Here is a 17,009-nt window from a genome sequence, read left to right as displayed (position 1 = left end):
GTGGTGATGTAGACAGATACTCTGCAGAATGTCACATTTGATTTTAACTTTAATTTATTAACATTACTGTATATTGGTAGAAAAATACTGTAGGATTTATTTTTTAACAGGGCTTAAAGTTCTCAGGCACCATGCTTGCCTTCAGGCATAGAGCAGTTTTAAAGTAATTGTACACATTTCCTCCTGGATAGCTTTCAGGCTCGCAAATCTTTTCTTTAATCCCTGTTTTAATATAAGGATGTTTGAGATCACAAGGCTAATTAAAATCTCCATCTTCCATTACATCTGAACAGTTCACAGGAAGTGAAAAATCAGTTTTTGTTAAGGCAAAATATTACTAACAGTCTGAACAAGGCAGTGTAATAGCTTATAGCAATTTAGTGAAGCTGATGTGGCCACATGACATCCAGTACTTTACAGTTTGGCTTGTGCCTTCTTAAGTTGATCCCTCAGTTCTAGATGAGCAATGGAGGAGAGGTGCACCTCATCTGGACCATCAGCAACACGCAAAGTCCTCGCATATGAATACCTGCGGAAGAATGTGGCGATATGGCATCAAGAAAGCAATGTATTTAAAGCTCTTTCCCATTTAGGTACAAACGATACTCACATCTGTGCTAGTGGGAAGTCTCCAGACACACCTGCACCTCCATATACCTGTATAGCACAATCCACAACCTTACACACCATCCTGGCAGCTGCTACCTTGATCATTGCAATCTAGGGAGGAGACCACAAACACTGTTAACAATAGAAGACTTCTTCTACACAGGTTTTGCATATATAGTTTCTACACCCTTGAAAAATGACTCAAAAGTTTGCACATGAAAAAAAAAACCTTGATCTGAGTGTACTGTTAATGTACAATATTCTTCCATAATGTAATACTCAAAGGAAATGAAGGAGCTGCTCCCTGGTGGAAAAAATTAAAGCTAATTGTAGATGGCAGTCAAACAGCTTTACATTTATAGTAGTTTTAGCATAAATTTAGTTTTTCTTGTATACTAAGTGCAAAAACAGTGTACTATAAAGATAAGTATGTAATATAGAATTTGGGACACAGCACATGATCATGTTCAACACAGACTTAACAGTTTTACCTGTTTGCGAGCAGCCCGGCTGCCCAGTGTGTCCAGAGCATGTGCAGCATGTAGAGTCAGCAGGCGGGTCTGTTCTATCATGAGACGGCACTCTGCTATCCAGTGAGCAACAACTTCCTAGAAACGCATAACACAAATTGTATCTAAAAGTCTGTCCACTAGATGTCAACAGCAGGAAAGCACTGAATTAATGCAACCACAGCCCTGAAGTTGGGAGTATTCTCTGGGTAAATGTACACTCACATGTTGGTAGAGTTTCTTGCCAAATGTGCGCCTGGAGGCGGCCCGCTGACAGAGTAGCTCCAGTGCAAACTCTGCCAGACCAACAGCCCTCATACAGTGATGCAGCCTGCCTGGCCCCAGACGACCCTGAGCGATCTCAAATCCCCTGCCCTCCCCTGGAAGCAATAATACAGAAGGACAGAACATTAAAAACTAAGTGGAGGAGGAAAATTATATCTGTCCTACTGACCTCATACACCAACAAGTCAATATAATTTTATTGTTAAAACAATAAAAATTTTGATAAGGGATAATATATTTCTATGGCTATGGTGTGACATGCTTGCAAATAAATAAATGGAAACGATACAGGAGTACAGTTTCTTACCCAGAATAATGTTGGAGGCAGGGACTCGCACATTCAGGAAGTGGACTTCAAAGTGGCCACCATGGATAGCATCTGAGCGAAGACACATGGGGGAAAAAACTAGTGAACTCAGGTCAGGAAAGCTCATCTTTTACAGCTGTATGTAAAAAGGAAATGAATATTTTAGAAAAAAAGTGGGAAATATCAGCAGCACATGAAGACAGAGTAATGACAGGCATAATCCTACCATCCTGTCCAAACACAGTGAGTGGTCTGACGAGCTTTACACCCGGTGTGTCCGTGGGTACCAGGATCATACTGTGTTGGCCGTGCCTACAAAAATCCAAGGAAACAGAACATTATAATCTCAGTTCAACATTTTTGTCTAAATCAAGTATTTCATAATCACCATTTTGAAAAATATAATATACATATACATTCTCTAATATACATTCTCTAAATGTATATTTTGCAGCACCCGTTGCTAGTGACAATCTGCAGCCTTCATGACAACTACTTTTCTCTTACATTACAAACAATGGTGGGTTGGGTGTGTATCTGGTTACGCTGCTGTAGCAACAAAAGAAGAAAAAGCATATTACATATTTTGGGAGTGGTTGTTTCTAGAATCCTTTTTATTACCATCCTAAATGCTTGTAACTGAGGATCATTAGAAAGAGATTATTGCCAATTACATATCAGCATGTAATTTGACTGTAAAGAAGATTAAATGGATCAATTTTTTTCTTGGATGTGATATAAACCTATTGGCAGAAAGATAACAGTGGACTACTGCTGGAGGGTACACCCTGTTCCTAAACAAAGAAACAGAACACAAGAAAGGAACAGAGGGAAGGTTAGTGGGAGGAATATCCTCCAAAGCGCAACAGTGCAAAACATTTTGATATAAAACTAGAAATGGAACTAGAATATTGCTAACGGAAATAACTTGAATCATGAAAACATGACGTCAGAAGCCTGAACTCTTGCACTAAGAGAGGAAAAATATTTTTTGTACATTCCCTCTCACCAGAGCTCAGAGATAAAACAACATGCAAACATCCTTCACCACATGACTGTTCTACTGACCTGCTACTAACATCCCGAGAACTGCTCCTGCACATCACAATGGCCACTTTGCATTGGGGATTGCCAGCACCTGCAGGGACAAGGCAGAAATGCTGGTTAATTTGTATTCATGTTTTGTTGCCGCCTGGCGGAAAAGCAAACAACGGGACAAGCTTTGACAGTCTGATTCGGTCTTTAACCATTCTATGACTCAAGTGTGTGGAAGCTTAGTTTACTGGAGAAGTGAAAAACGTGGACGGAGCCAGTGACAGATTAATGGCTTGAGAACAGTCATCTGAGACATCCACCCGTTGATTTACATTCCCTGAGTTGGATTCCTTCACATGGAGTAGCATTTAGCCTGTCAGGCAGATCTTATTTTTTTGGGGGAGAAACAGAACATTTATTTCTGGAGACATTTCTGAATAAATTGCTTCTTTTATGGCTGCAAAAACATAAACAACTGTATGAAACACCCACTAGAGGGCAACGTCACATATATCACTTTTACATAAACTGGATACCAGCAGGAATTATGTGAATTATTTAATAACCTAATAGCTAAAATGCAGAGACTGATAATGACCAAATGCAGCATTACTCTCCCTGGTTGGGACCCCACTATCAAGAAAACAGTCTCTCATCTGGCCTTGGATCTATTAGGCAAGGAGAGGATGACCAGTGGTCTGCCTTCCTGTTTATTCTTCTTTCCAAGTGGCAAAACTGTCCCCTAAGGACAGGACATATGGACTCCAGACTGCTACAGACGATACACATCAACAGTCTGAATATTCACAGTGCATGTGAATGCTTCCACACACAATCTGGCAGATGTTTAGTTTTTTCAGCTCCTTCTCTGATTGCGGAACATTAAACATTAAAAAGACTATGCTTGAGCTGTAACTAAGCACTAAAAAAATTTACACACTACTCCACCCAAATGCCATGACTAGGAAAGCCCGTTTAGCCTGGGGTGGGTTGGGTTTTCCTATGAAGCCTTTGATACAAGGTGAGCCCTGTTGACATGTAACAGCAAACCATGCCCTTACATGTCCTATCACACCGGAATGAAAATAAATCCTTCCAGCACAGTAATCTGTTTCCTAAGAATGTGACACCCAAGCATGTTATGTTTATGACATTTCTGAACTCTCATGTCAGTATGATGTTCTTTGCTAAAACTGTCTGAGCTTTAAGAATTTTATGATTTTTTTTTGTTCCCAAACTGTATCACTTTGTTGATTTTTTAATTATTTATTTATAAACAGATACATACGGAGAAAGTGGGAGACAGAAGGGATTAAAAACAAATTGACTGTCTCTGAGGAAGCTGAAATAAGGAAATGGTTTTCATAAGAAAAAAATCCAGGAAGCTAAAATACAGTAGTATCATTCATACATTTTTTAGGTTAAAACTATCTAAAAACAGACTAAACAAGTTTAGTCCAACAGGATCTTTACTAATGTTAGGAAAAATGCACACATGCCACTTATAACAAATAGTGGCTGCATTCCTGCAAACCACAATTGGCCTTTAAATGCGACCATGATGATCTACGTGGAATGTGAATTTATGTCTCATAAGCATAAACAAAAGGACAGTCATCGAGGTCAGGCACCCCTTACGTGACATCTAGAGTTAACAGTTAATCTGAGGTTAAAAAATAGCTTTTTTTGTAAGATACAAGCAGTACAAGCATGGAACCACAATTATTACCACAATTACCACATTTTTATACATCTTATCCGTCTACCCTACAACATGACACGCATTCAAGGACAAAGACACACGCACACACACACACACACACACACACTCACGCACACACACGTGCACTACGTGATCAAGAGAGGTGCTCCTGGCGTGTCAGCTAGCAGTGGAGGCAGAGGGGCGGGCTGAGGAGAGGAGCATTACTTCAGTCCTGCATTGCATACTACTTTTCTCTACAGGATCCTTAACAGCTCTTAGTGTTTGCTTGTATGGACATTAAAGATTGAAATAAAGCCCACAAAGGAACAGACACAAGGTAAGAAACTCTTATCAACTTATTTTGTCATGTTACTCAATATTTTGTTACTATTTTCAATTAAACCATGACAAGAAGAATACAAAGAAAACTAACTACATTTACTTATTACATCACGACATATACAGAAAACATTTTCTGCCTTGTTTTTCTAGTAGTAAAGGGTTCACATTACTCTTAAGAGTAGCAAAGTCCTCAGTCTATTTTATGACATTATCATAGTTAGGTAATGATAACAAGTTAAACTTAGCCTGTTATGTTGTTTTATTTTCCTGTTTGTGTCACCTTTAGCTCTGTAAAGCACTAACTTAAGTTTGTCTTTATTTCTTTATTATATAATATATATATATATATTTATTATGTATTATATGTTATATATTATATCACAGTTGTCTGGACACACAGAATTTTTGCCTCAGGGATTTTGTTTAAATGTTTTCATCCATAATTGTTTTGTTTCTTTTTACATAAAATTAATGTATAATTTGTTATTCAAAAGTAAACAAAAAGATCACCACACCACCAAAATTAATTTAATATATAGAATAACTTTGAGCAGCTAAATCTAAAGTTATTAGGCTTTTCTGATGCTGTTCAAAGGTTTGTACACACATCAGTAAAAAAAAGCCTGTCTTCCTAATTATATAATTATATAATCAGTTCATCAACCATTTTTTATTAATGTTTAACTATTAAATTATATATCCAAATATATCAGTGTTTGTGTGGCAAAAAACCTAGTGTGTCTTTTATTTCTATATTTAGACTGTGAGGAAAAAATAACCAAACAACCACATCAAAAAACATATGAAAACTTGTATCAACCTATTATACAACCCTTACATATGAAGAGCATCTGGTGACAACAGTGGAATACTTGACATATTTCTGAATTTTCCGACAAACATCTGTTTCAGTAACTCCCACTGCTCCCTTTTGGGAGACACGGACACGTTACATAACAAACCTGGACACTTTATTTTCATGAAAACACTGCTGTCATCTCGGCAGCAAATTTGATATGCTAAAATAATTTTATAATGATAAAATGTTTCATGCCTGATCCTCAGCCAGGAATTATATCATCAGTCATGTAAGATGTGCTGTTATTTCACAGTTTCCTAAATTCCACATGGACAATGTGTGATGATTAATTTCAACTCAGTTTGATCATGTAGTTCCTCAAGCGATTTCAAGATATTTTTACAAGGCAATGAGACAGATCTGAGTTTGATCAGAGACAGTCAACATGTACACGCACATACACACAGCACTGTACTTTATCAGCCCTCAGCAGGCAAGGCATCTCCATCTGGAACCAACAACCGGGGAGGGGAATTAAAAAACACCATGAGTCTGAATAAAAGCCTGACTTCAATGGGATGTCCTGTGGATCCTTTACACACCATATACAGTAAAGCAACATCCTGGGATTTGATTCTGGCCAGAATCCTTGGCTGCACTTGCATGTTATGCTCCTTTCTAACCTTCCTGTATTTCCTTTCCAGGCAAAATGACAAGAGAAAGTAAATAACGTTGAACTGTACATGTAGATCAGTGTGTTCACAGATCAGATCAGAGTTTACAAGCTGCCATTACACTGTGCCACATAATACACAGTAGATGTAATCAGTTTGCAGTGAAGCTTTAACAGTTTTGACAGATTTATGAATACTGATATTATCTTCTTCTTATTGTTGATTCATAGTCAGAGATTGTGATTAAAGGGGTAGTACATCAAAAGGTTTGCAATTTCCTAAAGCCTTTAGATTCCTTGGTATCCAACGGAATACAAACTATCTGAATACAAAAGGATACTCTTAGAGTCTCTTTCCTGTTTTTTCCACACAGTTGTGTTCACTAGGGTAAAAGTGGGTTAAAGCCCACGCACAGTTCAAACAGACAGTGCTTAAACCATTAAGCAAACCATGCAGGAGAGATTCCTGTGATGCAGAACACAGAAAGAACTCTTATTTCCTGTTTCTAATGAAAAGAAGCTCATGGTTTAAAAAGGCACTCTGTTCTGTTCTACTACCAATCTGTTATATAACAACACATAACTTATATGGTTATGCAATGGATTGATTATAACCTAACCCATACATTACAACATAAGCAATTAAAAAAGGGCAAAGTGAAATGTTTTCCCATTTAAATCGCACTCTGTTTTTTTCTGTACAGCAGAACATGGAGGATTTCTATTATCATGACGATGAGGACTCCAGCTTAAATGACAGTTATGATTACAGTTACGCCCACACTGTCTGTGACAAAGAGACAGTGCGCTCTTTTGCCGGTGTCTTCCTCCCGGTCATCTACGCCCTGGCTCTGGTGGTGGGCCTAGCGGGGAATGCCTTGGTAGTGGTGGTCTACACATCACGGTTGCGACTACGAACCCTGACAGATGTGTGCATCCTTAACCTCGCCATTTCGGACCTGCTGCTTCTTCTCACCCTGCCTTTCTGGGCGGCTGATGCCGTCCATGGCTGGATGTTGGGTACGGCAGCCTGTAAGATCACCTCCTTCCTCTACAGCACCAACTTCAGCTGCGGCATGCTGCTGCTGGCGTGTATCAGTGTGGATCGCTACCAAGCTGTAGCCCATAATCCAACAGGCAGGACAGGGACAGACCCCCACGTAAGGAGACAGTGGCTCCTGGTGTGTGTGGCGCTGTGGACTACAGCCAGCTTTCTTGGCCTTCCCGAACTTGTCTTTTCCACAGTGAAGTCTTCCCATCACCGGATGGCCTGTACAGCTATCTACCCACTCAGCATGGCCCGATCTGCAAAGGCTGCCCTGGAGCTGCTGGAGGTGACCCTCAGATTCCTGCTACCCGTCTTAGTCATGGTGGTGTGCTACTGCTGGGTGGGACGGGCCCTCAGCCAGGCTGCTGGGGTGCGAAGAGAGCGGAAGTGGCGCGCCCTGCGGGTTCTGCTGGCTGTGGTCGCCGTATTCCTGCTCACTCAGCTCCCCTACAATGTGGTCAAGCTGTGCAGAGCGCTGGACATCATCTACATGCTTGTGACTGACTGCGAAGTCAGCAAGGGCCTGGATCACGCTCTCCAAGTGACAGAGAGCCTGGCACTGACTCACGCCTGCATTAACCCTGTCCTCTATGCCTTCATTGGTTCCTCCTTCAGGGGACACGTCCTCAAGGCTGTCAAGCGTCTTGGACAGCAACTTGGGAGACACTCGAGACAAGTCAACGGAGAGCCGGCGGTGGAGATTGCACTCAACACACGTACTCAAACGCAATCACAGTCTGGTTCGGAAGATCAAGACACCAGCACCTTTACTATTTAAGACTCAAACCATGTATCTGTTTTCCTGTAGGCACCTATAGAAAATGATATGTATATAAATCTACATATCTTAACTATCAAACAAAACAGACATCCATAACCATAAATAGTAACTCTCAGTGTAATATCTATATGTACAGGGAATTTATATGCACTAACTACTATGCACTCACTATTTTGTATAAATGATGTATTTTGTTAAATAAAAGAACAAAGATTTTCACTGACATGCATCTTCTAACATCTGTGACAATTTAAGACAGCTGAAACTAACTATCCTCAGAGGACTTCTCTGGTTACTCACGACAAATCAAATTAAACCGTACAGTCTGTGCTGCCTTACATGAGATCATCTGCATCTCATTTCATTACATCCTGTGGTTTTGGGTTGGGATAAGGAATAAGGCTTGATTGCACAGTGGGTGACCTATTAAGTCGAAAAACATTGAGCAAACAAAGACAGAGCAGCAAAAAGCAGGAAAGACCTCACACCATGCCATCAAACTAGGAAACAGTATAATACTAAGAAACATGTTCCTCAGAGGAACTTCAAGCATGACAGGTGTTTTTCCATCCGTATTATTTCAATAATCTGAATTTGAGAGAGCAAATGGTTAGCAGTGAAGTACGACCCATAGTTCTACATGATGATTTAACGCATTAGTGGTATATAAATACTCTCTCTGGACTGTTAAAAGGGTGACTTTTATCTTTTCCCCCTTTGAAATGACTCAAAGCCATCACATAACAATATGTTCAAGCCAGATAAAAACAAGTGAATACCGTCACCAGATCAAATTTCTGTAACTGGATGGCTATAGTCCAAGAGTTGGCAATGCTTTACACAGGCCTGTTTACACTATTGTATTTAGGACAGAGAGGGGTTGACATTATTTGGCTAAACCCTCTGATCTACCAGATAGCTCATAAATGCTTTTAGAATAAAAACAATTCATCTGTTTATCTTTCTTTCCATCTTCACTACCTGTTTGTCATCCTGTTTACACTGGTTTACAGCTTAAATGTGGGAACTGGACCCTGCACAATACACAAACCAGGTGTGTCTGGCTAGAGGGACAAAAGTTAAAGCTACAGTTTCAATAGTCTCCAAACAGTAATATCTGGGTGCCTATTACATACAAGTATCAAGTAACATACCAAGACTAAATAAGTAAACAAGGAAGTTTTCATTTTTGCATGGCACTACTTAGTGATGTATCAATAAGCTGCCATTAAACTCAACCTTTACGATCTGCATTTAATTAGAATTAATTAACACAGAATTACATCATAGATCAAAATAATAAGACTAGTATTCTAATAATAGTAAACATGTGTACTGTTTAGAGTGTGCTCAAATGCCTTTGGCTGTTGTAGGTCTGGGAATCATTTTGGTACATTTTCATGCCCATGGGACAATTTTATAGATCCCACACAACAGAGCTGCACAGGAACATGTATAGACCCTCCCATCTAACAACTGAGTTTGCCACAAAAAATTTTAGAGAGAAGGGGAAAGAAAAACAAAAACTATCATTCTGTGGTGCATGTAGGGGACACATCATCAAGGCTGCCAAGTAACCTTGGACAGCAGCTTGGGAAACCCCTGTGACACGTCAGTGAGGAGCTGGCAATGGAAAGAATGAGTTACCATAACAAAGCATGATCCTTTTACATAATTTCAATTATCACGACATTGTTTCAGTTTTACTTCCCCTTCTGTTTTGAATGTGGTTGGATTGAGAGTGCCTGGACATTATGACTCATTGCAGAGGCACACCATTGTCTGATTTCTATTAGAATAAGATGGTTTTCTGAATCCACAAAAGCAGCAATAGATTGCTGGAAACATGGAAATGTCACATCAGAATTCTTCCCTAACAGAGGGATATGTTCATGCTGGCAGAGGACATTCTCACAACCCAAGACGTCTTTTTCGCCTGATGGAAATTTCAAGAAAGTCGACTAACTAAGACCTATATGAGAGACCACAAACTATTCCCTGCATAACAACAATTTATTTGAAAATGGAAGTTCTGCTCATTTTTGGTAAACCATAGTGCTCAAAGTTTCCTGTGACGAGAAGGGATTCCGTACAGGAAAAGCCCCCATAAACAAATCAAAGCAAAAAAAAAAAAAAAAACTGTTTTCCTTTTAACAGGGAGTCAGACCTTCAGACCACATCTGTGTCAGAGGAAACATCTGGAATATTTTTCAGCTCACAGTGATTGAGGAGATGGATGATAAACATCTAAAACAATAATATGAGCTTTAAATATTTAAGCGATAATTCAATCCTCTCACACTTAAGGCTTCATGATGTTGGTGACTTAATGTGAAGGGTACTTCTCTGCATTAAATTATGTTGTTAAGTAATTTTCAAACAGAATATAAACAAAGCTAATTTATTCAGCCATCCAGAAGTCAGATAGCCTAAACAAAAAGATTTGTACATTTCCAGCTATGTTAACATTTAGAGCATTTAGAGTCAGTTGATAGACACACACTGACTTTACATTGTGGTTTTAATCTGTAAACTTTTACTGGTCCAGCCTGCAGCCCTTTTTTGATCTCCATATGTGAGCAATTTAGGTAAAAATGTACTGTATCTCTGTAGTGTTTTATCAAAGCAACATTTTGATAAAATCAACTGTTTCTGAGAACGCTTATAATGTACTATAAACATTTCAGGTTTACTCATATGAAAACATTCATAAATTTAAGGAGACTATTATAAGCAAGTTGAACCAGTTTGTTTATTGAGTCTGAAGCGGTCTGATGGTGTTTCCTGGTACAGGTTTCAGTTTTCATTTTACTTATATATTCAGAAATGGAAATAAACATACCACTGCTCCACCATTTCTTGCCATTTATGATGAATTCGTCTTCCTCCCTGTGAAGAGTGCACTCCATGTTGGTCGCATCACTGGAGGCCACATCAGGTTCTAGAGGAGGGATCATACCTTCAGCTTAACTCTCCGGACATTTTTTTTTTTTCACCAAAAAGAAAAATAAGGCATTGAGAATCTAAAAAGTTTTACATCTCCAGTCCCTTGCTTTTGCTTTATGTTACTTTTCCAAAATTCCAGCTCAAACCACAGGCAGCATGATTAATATGAACAGAGCACATTCACACAATTTTCATCCTTCAACTGAACATGAGATGACTCTAAACAGAGTCAGAGGTTGAAATTGTTTATCACTACAAGATGGAGGTTCCTGTTCTTCATCATTCATAGTCTTAAATGAACCAACCTGGTGACAAAAACATCCAGAAAACTCTTCTTATCACCATCTGTGTTTACAAAAACCACATAGACGTTCACACCCAGTGTAATCACCTCTGGAAAAAGCATGCCTCTGTTTCCAGGCAATGTGGAAACCAAACAGGCGAACAACAGGGAGAAATTACTCATAGTGAATTAGTGTTCAGTGTTGGCATGTAGAGTTTTAAAAAGAGACTTTTGTAGAGTCATTAGCATCTAAAACCAGCACAGGAATGTTTGGCAGAAAACCACAACAAATATTTGGAGGACTTAAACACATCTTGTGACTTGGCATAACACTGGTTCTAAAAGATACTAACCTTCCTCGTATTTTATTCCTACATTCCTAAATTCTTAAATATTTGGCTTTGTGCGCTCTCTTTTCAACTGAGATGATATTTATATTATTTGTGTTCTGTCTTCTTGTGAAGCACACCGATCCATCACATGGACGCATGTGTTCACAATTGTGAATATGCAGGTGGACATGGTTATGGAAATACCTGTCATACAGAAGCAGGAGCGGATCTCTCCTCTCAATAGAGGCTCCAACCATTTTCTCTTCTGTTCCTCACTGCCAAACATGTGGAGCACCTCCATATTTCCTGTGTCTGTGGAGGCGCAAAATACAACACACTGTCTTCCAGTATATTATGGGCTAAATTTTGGAAAACAATATGCTCTTCTAATCATACCTCATCTGACAAACAAGCACCTAAAAAGACCAATTTTGGAGTTTTAACGTAAATGGAGAAAAAAAGACAACTCCTTGGTTAAATCGAGCCTTTTCAAAACCCAGTGAATAAACTCAAAAATGCATGGTTGTTAAGATAAAAACAAGGTAGAAAAGTTGATATTTGGAGAGCTTTTCACTTGGCTACAGAAGATGTTATCCACAACATGAGAAAATATAATCATTTTTGTATATACAAATATTGCAAAGGTCATGTTGTAAATATACTAGTGTTCTGCTGTTTTTTTTGCCTCTAAACAATCTCTGGACCATGCAAAGCGTTTTACCAGGAGCCTGGCAGTTAAAGACTTCAGGGGCAAAGAAGCAGCGTCCAGTTTCTTCTGCGATGTAAGCATAGTCCAACTGAGTGAGACCACTGACTGCAGGCAGGAACAGGTTCCACAGCCCTGCCTCTCTAGCTCTCACCTGAACACACAGATAGACATGTTATTATACAGAGTGTTGTACGATTGCAACGTTTATGTCTGTGTCACTGCTTGTCACTTGTACAGATCCCTGCTGAAAAATAGATGTGGCTTCCAAACTAAACGAAAGACATACAGAAATATATTTTCATTACCTTTAGATCTTCTATTATTTGGGGAGTGTGCCATCTCTGTGGAGCCTGAGCATGTTTGGAGTAGTACTCTGCAACTTCCTGGAGAAAAAACACAGTAGATTGGTAGTAAAGGTCATAGCCCACTTACTTTTGATTCTACTCTCCATCAGTGGAAACCTGTGGTATAAAGGAGTGCAGTGATGTTTGTTCAACTTTATGATTTGTTAGGTACCTCTACAGGAGAAACAAATTTAAAAAGTTAAAAATATCTTGATTATGTGCTGTTCTTCTTTTCCCACATCTTCCACAAGTACAATCAAACAAGATTTGTAACGCCATCTCTAAGCATCAAACTTTTGCACTACAGCATTATTTATACAATCAATAGACCCCTTGTTCTCTTGCTCAATGAATTAGTCCTGATTGTCCTGAATGAATGAACTGCTGTGCTTTGTCAAATGCTTTCATGTGCAAGTAAAAAGTCCAACTGAGCAAACAAATCTTTCCTCTGTTCTTGCCAGCTTTTGGCACTGACCTCCTGAGCAGGAAGCACGTATTGTCTCATGAAGTCTTTGACCTGCTGGAGCACAGCCTGACCTTTAGCTGTCTGGAGTAACAGTCTATCTTCTGTTGGACTTGTGAGAGACCTGGAAAGAAACATATCTCACAAATTAAAAAGACAGCAGGAAATCAGCAGCTGGATGCCAAATTCCAACTGTTCAGTCAGCAGGCGGAACAAATCTGTTTTCTGACCTAAAACAACACTGAATTATTCCTTAATTCTATTAAGTCTGATAACAGTGCATTCATGTGTATTACTCAGATTACAAGCTAATAAAACAGTTTAGCATCAACTGTGACGGCTTATGGAGGCTTTGTAAATAACACAAATTCTATCACTTGCAAAACAGATATGAGTCAGAGTGTCATTTAAAGCCTAAAAAGAGTCCAACTTATTTTAAAAGTAACTGTTGAATAATGAAATAGATAAACAACTCATCTGCAAAAACATCTGCAGATATTTTCTTAAATATCTGTCAGTCACATTATTCAGTTAACCATAACTGCAACCAACCTCTGTGCAAGCTGCAAGGCAACCTTAGCCAAGGGCTCCACACACTGGCTGAACTGAGCTGCATTGGGAGCACTGGCATTACCAAGTAGGTGGCGAGCATAGATCCCCTAATAGATAAAAAAGGCAAAGTATGTAAGAAAAAGATAAATCCATCTCTGTCACTCTGCAGTTATGAAGTCAATTGTAAATAATTGTTAGAAATTTATGTATCTATGTAAAATAATGCTAAATTTACAGTTTAAAAAACATATTTCACAACAATCTATTACTTTTATAAACTTGGTCCACCTAAATACCATGATTACCTTTTCATTATCAGTTAATCTGAGAATTATTTTTTTGATTAATTGCTTAATCATTTTGTCCATAAAATGTCAGACAATAGTGAAAATGCCCATCATATCATTTAAGCTATATTCCAATTTATATATATAAAGTTGAACTTTGTATAAAAAGAGGCAAACCTGGGCAATTCCTGCCATCTTAAAGACTGACAGGGCCAGGTAGAAATTCAACTGCGGCAAAGCAGATGGGATCCCCCTGCACCGCGAGTAAATGGAGATCAGGTCACCCACAGTCGGAATGCCTGCTCATTGAAAGACAAGGTTACAGAGACAAGGATATACTGTGAGTCTACACACACATATCCAATAACGTTCTTCTATCTAATAATTTTCTGTACCCTCTAATTCTGTTCTGGGTGTTTATTTATTGTTATCATTACCTCCTATTCCTGTTAAGCTGCCCATTGTGCTGATGACATTGAAGCCTGTGGGAAAGTAGTGAGGCATGAGAAAGTAGGCCAGGTCTGCCAAGGGCTGTCCAGTGGTGGACAGCTCCCAGTCCAACACTGCTATCACACGTGCCTAATGACAAACATATATTGTAATACATTTACAGTCACATTCAGATTGGTAAGAATGACTGTTTTGAGATATTGTACCTCTGTTGGATGGAATATCAAGTTGTCTAGTCGGAAATCTCCATGGACCAGCGTGACTTCATTATCATTGGCTGGCAAATTCTTCATCAACCAATCAGAAAGTTCATTCATGGCTGGAATGTCTCTGTGAGCAGCTGCGGTGTACTGCTTTGTCCAGGTGGACACCTTTATGGATGGAAAGACACTTCTGAGTGTTACAAATCTAACCAACCGTTAAGGTTATTTTGATTAATTGTATAAAATGTTTTATCTCACCTGTCTCCTGCAGTAGCCTGGTCCTTTCCCATACCCTTCAAGGTTCAGTGATACCAGGTCCAGGGAGTGCAGCTTTGCCAGTACTTCCACTGCAGCCACATACAGAGCTGTTCTCTCTGTTGCACTCACGCCAGGGAGACGAAGATCTCTGAATATTCGCCCCTGCTCAATAAGAATGTGTAAACAAGAGCATCTTTTTTACAATATGTATATTTTCATCTCATGGACACCATTATATGATATTAAAGTACTTATTTAGAAGCCTGGGCATAGATTAGGCATGTGCAGCCAGAGTGTATCAGCAATCTTTTATTATTGGGATATAGAGAAAAGGTCAATCGAAACAGCAATAAATAAATAAATATGATTCAGGGATTTATAGCTGGTGACTTCATGTTTGGACTTTGGTGGTACAAACTTACCTTCACATGCTCCATCAAGTAGAACTCTGTTCCAATGACTTCAGCATCAGTGCAGTAGAGGAGGGGCTTAGGCACAGGGAAACCAACGGAGAACAAGGCTTTCTGCACCCGATACTCCCTGTCCACCTGCAAACAAAGTCAAAAGTTCAAACATGATGTACTAACACATCACCCATATCACAAGCCTCAAGATTAGGGCTGCAACCACTAATTATTTTCATTATCGATCAATCTGCTGATTATTTTCTTGATTAATCGATAAATCTTACAAAATATAACATTACATTATAAAATGTCAGAAAAAATGTGAAAAAAGCCATTAAAATTTCCCAAAACCTAAGTTAAGATATTCAAAAGTGTTGTTTTATTCAACCAAGAGTCCAAGACCCAAAACATTGAGTTTATCTTTATATATGACAAACAAAAGCATCACACAGTCCATTTAACTGTGAAATTTTGGCATTTTTGCCAGAAAAATGACAATTAGTCGATTATCAAAATAGCTGATAAAGCTGATTAAATTTCTGATGATCAACTAATCGATAAATTGTTTCAGCTCTACTCGAGATATGGCCCATAGTTGCCTATAATTCTAAGACTTAAACTGATATGCATGTTCAGGATTCAGGGTTCTTGGAAGGGTACTTTTGTACTAATTATAGGAAAAATTCAGATTTAAAACATCCTAGGAAATTATCAGGAAATGACTGGACCTAGCATCATGGATATTGTTTCTTATTTTTATTGAAGTTTTTCTTGGTACAAGCAGTGAGGAATTACTCAATATTTTCATTGTTTTTTTGGTAAATGTGGCTTTCACAAGTCACATACTTTTCATTCCTGACAGTCTCTTTAAATTGGTAATTATAGACAAATATGTGAATGTCTCTCAGGTTTAGCTATCGACCAAACCAAATGAGGTTTCTCCCCCTGCTGGAGAAGTGACAACTCACGATTGTCCTGCAAACACATTTTAATAAATAAAACCTTTCTTTCTTAATGACCCAAGTTATTCACTTGTCAAACTTTACCTTGTGAGCCCCTGGCAGCAGCTCACCTGGAGGTTTCTTCCTGAGGACATAGCTTTTGGAGGGTGTCTGGACTAGGAAAGTGGGGTTGGATTGACCAGTGCTGATAATACAACAGGAAGCCGTTAGCTTGTTATGAGCTGACAAAACAAGAATTGCACAATAATACGTTGCTGAGAAATTGAAATAAGCCTGCACTGTCTGTCTTACTTACCTGTACTGTTTGACAGTGAGTGTGTCATTATTTGACACCCGCGAATTGACAGACAGATATCTTTGAAGTCTGTCAACACTAAACTTATGGTGTTGTCGTACGGGAGTTGTCAACTCTTCCATATCTCAGTTAAAGTGGATTAATAATTTCCAGGTTCATTGCTGGGCTAGCTGTGTTGATAATGGACGAACCGTTTATGGATGAACACAATCCCGCATTCCGCGAAGACCCGCCCTACTCTTCCTCTGATTGGCTGGTACGCGTTGCCTTCGTTGGTTCAGTTGTTTGGGGTTGGGTAACAACATCAGGGTCAGAGCCAATCAGAGGCAGAGTAGGGGCGGGTCTTCGCAGAATACGGGTGGGAAAAAATAACGCGACGTAACGTCCTTGAATGTAATTTTGTTCGAGTTGATTCTGTAAGAAAGTCA

At 39.0% G+C, this 17,009-nt stretch overlaps 2 protein-coding genes across 4 annotated transcripts; one reads left to right on the top strand and one right to left on the bottom strand.

Moving 5' to 3' along the window:
- Positions 1–31: 31 nt before the first annotated feature.
- acad11 (acyl-CoA dehydrogenase family, member 11) lies at positions 32–16,800 on the bottom strand. Of its 2 annotated transcripts, none has more exons than XM_044340127.1 (20): positions 16,582–16,800; positions 16,371–16,470; positions 15,340–15,465; positions 14,918–15,079; positions 14,663–14,827; positions 14,444–14,585; positions 14,184–14,305; positions 13,720–13,826; positions 13,180–13,291; positions 12,666–12,743; positions 12,373–12,511; positions 11,856–11,963; positions 10,933–11,031; positions 2,779–2,848; positions 1,937–2,022; positions 1,711–1,782; positions 1,344–1,498; positions 1,101–1,217; positions 611–720; positions 32–529 (listed from the first exon to the last, which is right to left on the bottom strand). In XM_044340127.1, exons 1-20 carry the CDS (start codon positions 16,701–16,703, stop codon positions 415–417), a joined length of 2,307 nt encoding a protein of 768 aa, XP_044196062.1. In that variant the 5' UTR covers positions 16,704–16,800; the 3' UTR covers positions 32–414. The 2 variants fall into 2 exon arrangements, with proteins under 2 accessions (XP_044196062.1, XP_044196063.1); XM_044340128.1 differs by having other exon boundaries at positions 16,397–16,470; positions 16,582–16,695.
- Positions 4,184–8,546, top strand: ackr4b (atypical chemokine receptor 4b). Of its 2 annotated transcripts, none has more exons than XM_044340133.1 (2): positions 4,184–4,784; positions 6,969–8,546. In XM_044340133.1, exon 2 carries the CDS (start codon positions 6,972–6,974, stop codon positions 8,085–8,087), a length of 1,116 nt encoding a protein of 371 aa, XP_044196068.1. In that variant the 5' UTR covers positions 4,184–4,784; positions 6,969–6,971; the 3' UTR covers positions 8,088–8,546. The 2 variants fall into 2 exon arrangements, with proteins under 2 accessions (XP_044196068.1, XP_044196067.1); XM_044340132.1 differs by having other exon boundaries at positions 4,187–4,784; positions 6,966–8,546.
- Positions 16,801–17,009: the final 209 nt, after the last annotated feature.

Source organism: Thunnus albacares, chromosome 21, assembly GCF_914725855.1.
Source record: "Thunnus albacares chromosome 21, fThuAlb1.1, whole genome shotgun sequence".
NCBI classification, from domain to species: Eukaryota; Metazoa; Chordata; class Actinopteri; order Scombriformes; family Scombridae; genus Thunnus; species Thunnus albacares.
Note: the sequence above shows the minus strand (reverse complement) of the source record. Positions and strands in the feature narration are given on the sequence as shown.